This window comes from Syngnathoides biaculeatus, chromosome 6 (genome assembly GCF_019802595.1).
Source record: "Syngnathoides biaculeatus isolate LvHL_M chromosome 6, ASM1980259v1, whole genome shotgun sequence".
Classification (NCBI taxonomy): Eukaryota; Metazoa; Chordata; class Actinopteri; order Syngnathiformes; family Syngnathidae; genus Syngnathoides; species Syngnathoides biaculeatus.
Genome location: NC_084645.1, coordinates 12,549,536 through 12,562,066, shown reverse-complemented (window position 1 = coordinate 12,562,066; position 12,531 = coordinate 12,549,536). Strand labels below are relative to the sequence as shown.

Here is a 12,531-nt window from a genome sequence, read left to right as displayed (position 1 = left end):
GCTCATTAATAATCCTATCAAACCTGTTCATACCAAGGGAGAATCTCAGCATCTTGGGAGAATCTCAGCATCTTCATTTCTGCTACCTCCAGTTCTGCTTCCTGTTGTTTCTTCAGTGGCACAGTCTCTAATCCGTATATCATGGCCATATTCAGATATGCGATCATCATACCACCTGTCCGATCCAGTTCCGCGGCAGAGATGAGCCATTGCGGCTCTTCGCAGCCAGCCGGTGTGGCTTATGACAGACCCGAGCGGTGCTACTTTAGGGGGGATTCACAGACGCCGCAGTACTCGAACACAGTCGAGCCGGGGCGCTTTATGTGCGCATGCGACTGAGTTCTTCAGAGCCACCCCGTCCCCAAAGCCTGATGCTCAGCCTTCGCAGAAGCAGTGATCCCGGAATGCGGCGCCTCAGCCGGTGTGGCTGATTTTCTGCGCCGTGGTGGCATATGAGGTGGAGCCGAGCTATGCTGCTTTCAGGGGTATGTTCAAAGCCGCCGCAGTACTTGTTGAACACAGTCGAGCCGGGGCGCATTACTGCCTACCTGTTATTTGGAACCCACGAAGCTCTCGTTCTCTGCAGCTGTGCAATCCATTTTTCACAACGAACCAGGTCTCTTGCAAACTTAGGAAGGTTAAATCCATTCTCCCGAGTGTTCAAGCAATGTCCAACAATGCAATGAGCCGGCATTTTGGCTAACACGAAGGAAGAACGAGCTAGCTTCCCGTAGGTAAAACTAATGGAAACAAAAGAGTCCACGAAGGGGCACCTCTGTCCTGTAGGTCACTTCCTACTTCTCGAAAAAAAATCCCTTGAGAGGATTTTCACGGCGGGAGTTACAAAAAGCTGTATACGTCAAAATCATGTTTTGTGGTGAAAAAACACATGGGACCATATTGGCTGTGGGGTTTTCAATAATAATATACCAAAAATCATGCATTTCATGACACTTGACCTTTAAGGTATGGTTGGCTGGAAGTGCAAAGCAATAAATTGTGAAATAACATTTTAGAAAGCACAAAAACAAAAGACAAAACACATTCACAAAAAGATTAAACTAATATTTTAGAAAGCACAATAGACAAAACACTTTTACAAAAAGATTAAACAAATTACAATTGCGCAAACCTGGAAAGTGAGGAGCCCATTTCACAGACATTCTTGAAGTAATTCTCACAGCCTTTCTCCAATCATTCTTTAATGTATCGAGAGAGGGATCTACCTTGTATACAATCTGGTCTGGTCTACTAGGAAGGAAACTGTTGCCAAAACACACACACAATAAAGATGGTTCTTTTTAGTTGCCAATCAGGCATCCAGTGGTTTTGACATGATTCAAAATTATAATCTCCACTGCAGTGTGTCTTAACATTAGTTTACATTCAAACAAAATGCACAGAAGCTTTCCCCTACAGTTGAAATAAGTCATGCTGCCGCATTCACTCGGCTCAAGCCATGTAAATAATACGTAAAAGCTTCAAATGTTAACACAATGCTAAACTGTACTAATAATGCAGAATGTGGCTGTCGATTAACCAGAATGTATGCAAGGTAGATCCCTCATTTGGTACATTAAAGAATCTGAATCAGAATTTGAAAAATGAAAAACAAATACAACCAACACCTTCCTTGCAAATATACACACTAGTTTTTATTTTTGTCCTGTTCGACTGTTTAGGAACCTGCATTCCTTTTATGCTGGAACAGTTTTACTGTATCACAGTGGAGTTTTTCAGATTCCTATGTGGTTTCTCAGTACTTTGTATTATAATTGAAGTTTACTGAGAATCAATCAGTCGAAAGGAACAGTTTCTGGAGGGGAGAGAGACAATACTCTAATTGTAAACAGAATGAGAAAAGTAAATCATTACATATCTACAAGGAAACATTAAATATGGCTGTTGGAGGAGGTTGGAGCACTATACCCTAGGACAGGAGAAGAAGCATGCAGGCTGTCTGCAGCCAAATTTATGCGGTGTGATATTTGAATTGTATAAGGATCAAAGCTGATTATGACAGCCAATTGTCAGTGTGTCGTGTCTTTCCCATTGCATCCAAAGTTGCTGTCAACCTCTAAACCCACATTGCAGTACATTTTAAGCAGATCGGAACATAAATTTTAACTGATGAGGGTAATATGGTAAAAACAAATCATGATCTGGATCTCCTTTATGGCAGACAAATACCAATCACATGGCAAATAGTCCACGGTATACGTGCCTCTTGCTCAAACTATGTCGGTCATATACAGTAAACTCTGGCCCACTCATTACCCTAACGTGGACAAGGGCCATAGAGAATGGATCCTCGGACAAGCTTTTTTTTTTTTTTTTTAACTCAAGTTAGCAGGCAAATCCTAAACAAACACCGCCATCTTTGGATCGTGAGCTGTTCTTGACTTGGGAATGCATTTTGTACATTGTGTAGTCTTTAGTCACCTATTCAGTGGCTTGATCTCAACCCAATATTATATATGCGCTGAAAGCCAATAACCAGAAACAAGGATCAAGCAAAAATGTCTGCAGTGAAGTAGAGTTCATAATATTTTGATTTAGCGATTACAAAAACAATTTTATTTACATTCATGTCAATTGTCCAAATCTGAAAACTGACATTCTACGTAATATTGCTTGAATTCCTTTAACTGCCAGCACTGGCGTCAGGATGAAATCTGTCTAAATTTCATGTTTTCACAAATTTTTAAGATTGGTAATTAGGTCTGTTATTTTTTTATTATTATCATATGAGAATTTGGTTCGACGCCACTGATATTTGTGTGAAACCTCTTCAAGCTGAATGTCTACATTCTAATCGGGTCAAGCTACACAATTTAGTTTGAAAACTGGACCAGAATGTATATACAGTACAGTACAATATCACAATTCCTGTAGCATTTTCTTCTTTATTCAATATTCTGCATCATTACTCCATCGAGACAGAAAAGAGCCTGCCACCATATATTACCTCTGATCATACAGCGCTACAGAAAATTTCACCTTTTTAAAGGACAAAATCCCACAAAGATGTGACAGTGAGAGGGCTAAAATGGAAACTGAGGGATGGAAAAACAGGAAGTGCTACTCATTGAAAAGTTAACAGAAGCCAGCGCAGTTTATGTTGATGTGTGACAGGCCCGTGGGAAATGAACAAAACAAACAAGAAATGTAGTCATAAAAAAATGTTTTAGGCTGTCCACAGCTCTAGACTCAATACACGAGGAAAATGCAGCAACTCTGCAGGAATGGAATTTTGTTGTGTGTGTAAACGCATATCAGCCATCTACACGTATATTGTCACACAGTTTGCCACCTAATTCTGACTTGATCAACTAAAGTCAGGAGATTGTGTGAAAGTGAAATGCATCTGCCTGCAAAACAGGTGCCTGGAATTTTTCATTGTGATGCTTTTTAAAATGGAAAATAAGATTTTTTTTAAATTAAATATTCAGATATACCACTACTTGTCCAAATTTAGTACATACATAAGGCTTCCTCATCAGCACTGGAATGTTACTAAAGTATTATTGACAAACAGATTTTACTCTCATTGCAAAATCTCTTTGGGGGGCTGGACTTGATCTATCATTTAAAGACAGGAAGCCTAAGCATTTCATAGCTCAAAAGCAGAACCCTCATTACCTTAAATTATACAGACTAAAAATCTGAATGGCGGAAATAAACATTGTAGATTCTGCATTCACCTCTCAAGATGAACCTGCACTTACAGCATCATGAATGTTCCCCGCCACACTCGTTGTACATATGCGTGGACAGCACTATGCACCACCCCCCCAAAAAAAAAAGTCTTAAACCAGCATTAGAGTTGTTGTTCACACAATGCTATACTCATACATAACTATCGAGTGTTCAAAATGTCACTGCACTTATATTTTTATGAATAGACATGTTTCAGTGTACTTACCGTATGTCAAAATATAGGTGCACCTTCAGTTTCGAACACCCGAGCTTCATCCTGCAAAAACTGTACGGGGTCTTAAAATGTCAACATGTGAAATGGCTCATGAAAACAACAGGGATAGTGGTGGCCCAAGACTTCGCACACACACCCGCATAGAGTCTAGTTTTGGATGAGTATTAACTGCATGCACAGCTGCTCATCGGTGACGCGCCAACACATGGATTAAGACAACTGATGAGCACAGTGACAAGGAAGCTCAGAATGACGAGTGGACCTTTCGCGTGATCCCATTATTACTGCCAAGAGAGCAGACCAGCTTGTATCTCCGTGTCCACAACACAAAATTATCTTTGATGCACCGAGGCAGAAAAAATAAAAAATTGCAATGTGTGCCCTTACGCGCATAGAAAATTAAGAAAAATAAAGTCCATAAAACAAAGCTTTTTAAATTGCACTCTTATCTGGCACACATTTTTGATGATTCCCCTCTCCCTCTTACTACTATTCGCACATCATTGGGATATTTACATTCAGTAGTGCAGTTCCAGGCTGAAACCCAAGAAAACTCATTCTGACGCAGGAGAACCTACTGTGGCTGTGATCGTAGCGAGTTTGTGGTTCTCCACAACACGCTCAACCCAGCTGAAGTCCCATGTGCTGTTTCACAGCTGGCGAGAGTCCAGTTTCAGTCCGAAGAGTATGAACCCGCTGGATCAGGTTGGCTCCTATCGCAATTTGAGTTTGAAGGCGGAGATCTCCATCGGGTCCAAGGTTACTGTGGAGTGGTTGGCCAGTGGTGGACTGGAATACATCAGGGTCAATGACATGGGCTGGAGCAGCTGCAGGTCCAAGTTCTTGAAAAGACTGGAAATATTCAGCTGCACACAAGACAAAGCACATCCGTGTGACAACACAGACCAAGCAGCGCAAAAATGTTTGCTACAGTGTTACCTTTTTCTAACTCATTTTACTTGTACAAGCCTTAATCCCAATAAAGTTGAGATGTTGTAAATAAAAACATAATACAATGATTTGCAAGTCATTTAACTTATTTTCAGGTGAATACACTAGAATGATAATGTTCATACTGAAGAACATTATTTCTGCTTCGTTATTTTGGCTTTGATGTCTGCAGCACATTCCCAAAAAGTTGGGACAGGGGTATGTTTATCACAATTACATCATCTTTTCTTTTCGCAAATCTCAAATACAGGGGAACAAGCAAACTCCCCAGAAAAAGGCATATATTCAACAGCCTAAAGGTAATCAATTGCTTCTATCGATACAGGAAAATAGTGGATTTCACCATGGCAGACTGTGGATGTGTGTCGGCACTTTTAATGATAAAGACGTGAAGCATTACTCGTTTATAAATTGCTCTGTCTGTGATGTCATCGCCACATGGCGGAAGGACTGAAACAGGAGCAGAAGACCATGGATGATCGAATAATTAAATGTCTGGACAGATGGCGACTCTGAAACAGCTAAAGGCTCCGTGGCTGCACGTTTATAAAGAAGAATAGGATGGGACTGAGTCATATAAGGCGAAAATTGACTGTAGACAATGGGGGGGGGGGGGTGTTGGGGACTAAAGCTGTGCTTTGAATGGGTCAGAATAGCAAGATGTAGAAGTTAAGGTATGAGAGAGAAGGAACCAGTCGGAAAAGAGAGTATCCATTCGAGTTAGTTGGTTGTTAAAAAAAAAAAGATAATAGAATGCTATATAGGAATAGATTTCCTGTATTAAGTTTATTCACTAAATGTTTGAAGTTGTTTTGTCCGTTTTTATTCTGCTTTTACTGATGTTTTTTGCTGTGGTCTTGTTTCAGTAAATTCATCAGTTTGAACATTAATTACCTTGTGTTTATAGTGTTAGGGTTAGTCTGTTTTTTTTACGTTAAACACAATCTCGCAAATTCATTGGCTTTGGGGTTCTACATTTACATGTTAAAAATCAAGGTGTGCCTTACTAATTTCAAGAGCACTTAACAAGCAAGACAAATCAAATAGTCAACTCGGGACCCAGACTCAGGGATGAGAATGTCTGTCGATGGGGGTGGTGTCTGAGCACCTATCGGAACACAGAGGGCACAGCACTTCGCCGGGAATGTCCACTTTTTGTATGTGTTCGGTTAGACATACCGTTTTCGGTCCTATCTGCACGGTTACACTTTTTTTTCAAGCCATGCCCGTCTGAAACAGTTTTTGATTCCAGTATCCTTGTCAATTGCCCTCGCTGGATCTTCATCCTTTTTTTCTAACACCTTCGCCATCGTAAAACTATGAACACACCGTTGCTCAGTTCACGCTATCACTTGGCTAACAACTTAACCTGCGATTTCTGAGAACCGAGATCACATGAACATAGCAATGGTGAAACTCGATTAACCACTAACAAGATTGGATCGGTATACTGTATAACTCTGTTGTCCAATCGAGTAATCTGCCGCAAACGAGTTTTAATGTTTATGTCGCAAAACGTTAAATATTTACACTACCGAGCAAGTTAGACCGGCATATGATAGTAGTGCTGGTGCTAGCACTGAGCTGAACTTGCAGCTCGGAGCCCACCACCGAGGGGCAGGCGCACGGTACCCTACCCCCCCTGAAATTTTTTTTTCAACGGATTTGCGCTTATCTCGAGAATGGTCATTTTGGTCTGAAAAAGTCGGAAATCTGCCGATCGGCGGAAAATTCTCATACCTGCAGACTACATTGCATAGCACAAATTCACAAAAATAAAATTGAAATCCTGAAAAAGGAATTCCTGACAGAGCCCCATAAGCAAAAATCATTTAAAAAAATCATGATAAAAAAAATAATAATAATGGGTGCTAATTTACTGTGGTAAAACTATTTTATCGTAATAAAATTTCTTCCCACACCAAAACCTTAGAGCATGATTTGACAGAAGGGCAGCATGTTTATGTCCAATGATTAGTGGTAGCACGATCTTGCTAGGCTACATAACAATTTTGCTTGTGAACAGATTTAAGCAATTTTTGAATGAACATCTCCTGAGCACCGGTAACCACCACCATACACTTTTCCTCATTTTGTTCTTTATTTGATTAACAAAATGCATGTGTGCTATCGTTGTGGTCGTGATGACCAGTGTATCCGGTCGCATTTGCGTTAACAAAAGGCCAGAGATCAGTGATCTTAAAAGATGGAATGTGGTCATATCAGAAGACAAAATTAAGATTTTATTGAAGTTTTCTGACAGTGTAATCGTGAAAGACCAAATTTGTCTTGTAGTCTGAGCCAAGCATTTCGTGTTGTCCGTCTCATATTGCAGATTTTTCTTTTTTTTTTTTTTAAAGTATTGTGTCTGTTTGGGCAAATGATTTCAGGATACAACTCATTTGTTCTGTACACCTAGGGGAGCCCGACGTGGATAATATTTTCAAGCGCAGACTTTTTCCTTGAAGAGTTTCAACCCGCAATCACCGACAGAGTCTTCCCAGGGTACCAGCAACCCACTTATTAGTCCAGAAAGCACGTAATGAGGGAGGAGGAAGAAGCCAAGGAGAGCAGTGTCCCCTCAAGATTCAAGGCTTCCAACAAAAACTTCCAAATCTGATTAGTTTCCTTGTAAAATGCACATGACACCATCTTGAGAAAAATGTTTGAAATAGATGAAATGATAGAATGAATGAACTTTAGGAAAGGGTCCTGGCATTTGCTGGAGTTTCTTGGGTGCCCTGAAGCCTTCTTCACAGCAATTGAATCTCTATCCTTGAAGTTCTTGCTGATCCGATAAATGCTTGATGTAGGTACACTCTTACTAGGAGCAATATCTTTGCCTGTAAAGCCATTTTTGTGAATCACAATGATGACTGCATGCGTTTCCTTCCCCAGTAACCATGGTTACAGAGGAAGAGCAATGATTTCAAGCACCACCCGCCTTTTAAAACTGTTATTCTAATTCAATCAGCATGACAAAATGATCTGAAGCCTTGTCCTCATTACCACTCGCACCTGTGTTAACGAGAGAATGGCTGACTTGCTGTCGGCTGGTCCATCTGTGTCAGGCTTTGAATTGTAGTGGAAACGTTGGGGGTGATGAAGTTCATTTTCATGGCAAATAGGGACTTTGCAATTAATTTCAATTCATCTGATCACTTTTCAAAATATTCTGGAGTACATTCCAATTGGCATCCCAAAAAAAAAAAAAAAAAAAAACCTGAAAATTAATATTTTTGTGATCCTCGAAAGTTGGCCACGGCTGTATATTTCCTTTTGATTTTTTGTGAAGAAAATATGGCTTATTTATTTAGTGTTCTGTTATCATACTGGTTTCACTGGCCATAGATGCTATAAAACATAAAAGTAAAACTATATATGGATAGTGTTGGAGGACGCTTTTTCCCCCCGCGTGTTAAGTTTAATTTTGTGTAGTGAGAATGTTGGTTATCCAAATACAGGCTGGAGATGATGAACAGTTTCTTCAAAGCTTTTACTTATACTAATTAATTATAATATTCTGGGCACAAATGAGTGACAGACAACGGCTGTAGCAGATCACAAGTGCCAAGATACAGAGGACTTGCAGCATTCTTATACTATCAGAAGGGTCCGCATCACAAGTGTGAAATGAATATAAAGAGCATCACAAGAGACTCGCATCATAAAATGAAGAGCATCACAAAATATCTGCATCATAATGACTAAACCAAATCTTTCAATTGTTCTCATTCTCTAGTTCTTTTTCAGGCATGCTTTGATGCCTTGATGCCACGTATGCCATATACAAAAGAAAACAAATACTCATTAAATTCATATGACACAAATAAATGACAAAACACACATAACATACATTCCTCACTTGTTCAGAATGGTTTGGTAAGTAAGTTTCTTTTGGCTTGTCCCGTTAGTGGTTGCCACAGCGCGTCATCTCAGTTGAACGCACATATTTCTTTGGCACAATTTTTACGCCGGATGCCCTTCCTGACGCAACCCACAAATCGAACCATTCACTTTCCCTATCAAACACTCCCTGCATTTTGGTTTGGATTGTCTTTTATCAAAAGTGCTCAAACCTCTTTATTTTCTCAAAAGTACTCGATACCACACAAACAAAAGTTCTCAAACCTTAATTTAGCAAAAGCGCTTAATTTTTTTTTTCTCAAAATTACTCTTAAAATCTTCTTTTATTTGAGGAATTCTAGTTTCTAGGATTCTTGAAAGAATGAAACCTCTCCTAAAATAAAACAATTCAATGTTCATCCGGGTAATTCTTCTCATTTGTTCATCTGGGTTATTCTTCTCATCATTTTATAGTGCACACTTTGTCCTTTGATTTTGAATGAGGAATTCTAGTCTCTAGGATTGTCCGAAAAGAACGAGACAACCTCTCGGTTCAGAAAGTTTTGGACTGACTTCAACCCAGTGGTCTGTCTGCCAGTCACGGGATTTACAACCTTTTTGTGTTGGCTCAACCTCCGATCGCAGGGCACTTCTAAACCCCTTTTAGAGTGGTACGCCCACACACTCTATGGCTTTTCAAACATTTAGGTGGGATGCGACTGTGTCCTACTAGGGCCTCTAACCCAGGACTATACCACCCACAATTTCCCCACTGTTCAACCAGCCAGAAACTAATTTCATACTGACAAATTCAAACACGTAACACGGACCTCAACACCAGTTAACAAACAGAAGATCACTTTTTGAGGATAAATGTCCTCTCACCTTGTCAATTGTTGGCCGGCCGATGTTCTGTCTGTCAACCAACACCTCAGTGCGAAATCACGTCGGGGTCACCAATTGCTGGAGGACGCATTTTTCCCCCCGCGTGTTCGTTTAATTTCGGGTAGTGAGAATGTTGGTTATCCAAATACAGGCTGGAGATGATGAACAGTTTCTTCGAAGCTTTTACTTAGAGAATATTCTGGGCACAAATGAGTGACAGACAATGGCTGTAGTAGATCACAAGTGCCAAGATACAGAGGACTTGCACCATTCTTATACTCTCAGAAGGGTCCGCATCACAAAAGTATGAAAGGAACATAAAGAGCATCACAAGAGAATCGCATCATAAAATGAAGAGCATCACAAAATATCTGCATCATAATGACTAAACCAAATCTATCTGGTAATAACGGGCATATTCCTACGTCCTGGTCTCTCGTAAACATTTCAGCAAGATTCACTTAAGGTTAACTGATGAGTTGGCATGCTTCAAACATGAGTAATAGTCATGACTAAATATGAGCAGAAGACACACATAGGTATGAAGCTGATTGAGATTTTGAGGGGTTGACATTAAAACATTCATATTATGACTGAAATACACTAAGAGCTGTCCATTCTTTGCAACTATTGTGTAATTTTTTAGAAAGAAACTGCCATTGCTCCACTATGGTAACGCTCATAATTACAAACACCCTCAATGCTTTAGTTACAGTGAAGAAAGTAAGTATTTGAACACCCTGCTATATTGCAAGTCCTCCCACTTCAGACCCGTCTGAAATTTTCATCATAGGTCTAGAGAAGATCTGTGTGGAGGAGTGGGCCAAAACCCCTCCTGCAGTGTGTGCAAACCAGGTGAACAACTACAGGAAACGTTTGTCCTCTAATTGCACACAAAAGCTACTGTACCAAATATTAACATTGTTTTTCTCAGGTGTTCAAATACTTATTTGCAGCTGTATCACACAAACAAATCGTTAAAAACAAAAAACTCATGCATTGTGATTTGTGGATTTTCTTTTTAGATTATCTCTCTCACAGCGGACATGCACCTACGATGAAAATTTCACACCCCTCCATGATTCCTAAGTGGGAGAACTTGCAATATGGCAGTGTTCAAATACTTAGAGTCTTCACTGTAGCAACACAGTCTGGGCAACGTAGAGCAGAGAGTTAGACATGCTGCTTGTGTTTATTCTCGATAGTAATGGTAAAAGTTAAAAAAAAAAAAAAAAAAGAAGTGGTGTTGCTTTAATGAATGTCAGGGTATGTGAATAATAGGAGAAAAAGAGGTGAAACTGGATGAAATTTTCTCTTTTTTTGAGTAAAAAAATGTCTGCTCTGAAGCCAAAGTAGAAACTACAGGATGAGATGGTGTATAATGTTAAAATTCCACCATGGCACAGCCTGATCGAGGATGAAAGCACAGACAATATACTGCCCAAAAAGCTAGTTCTGTATTTTAAATATAGGAGGCAACATAACAACCTTAAAACTGTTTGGGAGCATCATTCAGCTTTCAACATGCATTGCTAAAGATATTCTGCACCACCTGTTTTATACCAAGAAAAACAGACAGGCATATCATTGTGGGTTAAAAAAAAAAAAAGATAAAGTTGCAAGCAACCTTTCAAATTTATAGCTCATAGTTGGCTTGGTTTAGTTAGCAATGTATTTTTTTTGTTTGTTGACATTTTCACTGTAGGTTTGAAAAACCACAAAACTGTTCTTAAAAATGTTATGATGGGAATGTAAATGCTGTAATCTGAATATTTGAATGACCCATGTAACTTCAATGGATGACACTGGATGACCACAGTGCATACGTCTGATCTTGCTCAAAGTGGTCAAAGGGGGGCGGTCACGGGCTTTGTGTGTTTGCTCAGACACGTAAAAAATTAGAGGGAACGTTGGTGTTGACATTAATTTACGTGTTTATTTCATGTACATTGGTAACAAAAGAAGCCTGATCCTAAACAATCAGTATTCACCCGGAAACAGGAAATGCAAGTTAACAGCACTGAGCATGTTTGGAAGTTATGCCAAAAGCGCATGTTCAGAGCTTCTACACGTACTGCGAGCGCATTTACGTCGAAAGTCATGAACGTTATGAGCCATGTTAAAGGAAATTCAGTTACACTGAAAACATTTCTGGGATATAACACAGGTAATGTTTTAGTATCTAACTATAATAAAGATTAGGTTGCGATTCACTTTGACTTGATATAACTTCTAACATTAGACCTGTCTGTCCATATATCTAATTGCGAATGGTCATTTTCCCCGTGGTACGCGTTATCTTGAAGTTGAAAACTTTTCCCCTCTACATGCTTTCGGAAGATATAGATCATTTAATACTAGGTTTAATCAATGGATTGACAATAGATACTGTCGTAAATTACGCTAGATTACATATAACGATACATCATGAAGAACAAAATGATGATATGAATACTTCGTTTTGAAATTGAATGTCTATTGACCTCTTTGAAAAAATGTCCGTCTCAGTGCAGTGTCAATAAATTATGATTATGGTATTAGGTAACAACTACATACTCTGGTATAACAACTCAGTAAATTATTTTAAGGTCTCGAGATTCCATCCCTAATCACACCCACAACTTTATACAGTGAAGAAAATAACTACAGTATTTTAACACCGTGCTATATTGCAAATTCTCCCACTTAGAAATCATGAAGGGGTCTGAAATTTTCATTGTAATGGCATGTCCACTGTGAGAGAGATAATCTAGAAAGAAAAATCCAGAAATTACAATGTATGATTTTTTTGGGCGATTTATTTGTGTGATACAGCTGCAAATAAGTATTGGAACACCTGTCTAATAGCTAGAATTCTGACCCTCAAAGACTTGTTAGTCCGCCTTTAAAAGTCCACCTCCACTCCATGTATTATC

At 39.3% G+C, this 12,531-nt stretch overlaps 1 protein-coding gene across 4 annotated transcripts in view; it reads right to left on the bottom strand.

The window, feature by feature from the left end:
* Positions 1 to 948: 948 nt before the first annotated feature.
* man2a2 (mannosidase, alpha, class 2A, member 2) overlaps positions 949 to 12,531 on the bottom strand; it is a 52,498-nt gene continuing 40,915 nt past the window's right edge. For all 4 annotated transcript variants that reach the window (XM_061821734.1, XM_061821733.1, XM_061821735.1 and 1 more), the window contains exon 23: positions 949 to 4,800. In XM_061821734.1, coding sequence (XP_061677718.1) covers positions 4,648 to 4,800 — 153 coding nt within the window. In that variant the 3' untranslated portion in view covers positions 949 to 4,647. The remainder of the gene's footprint in view (positions 4,801 to 12,531) is intronic.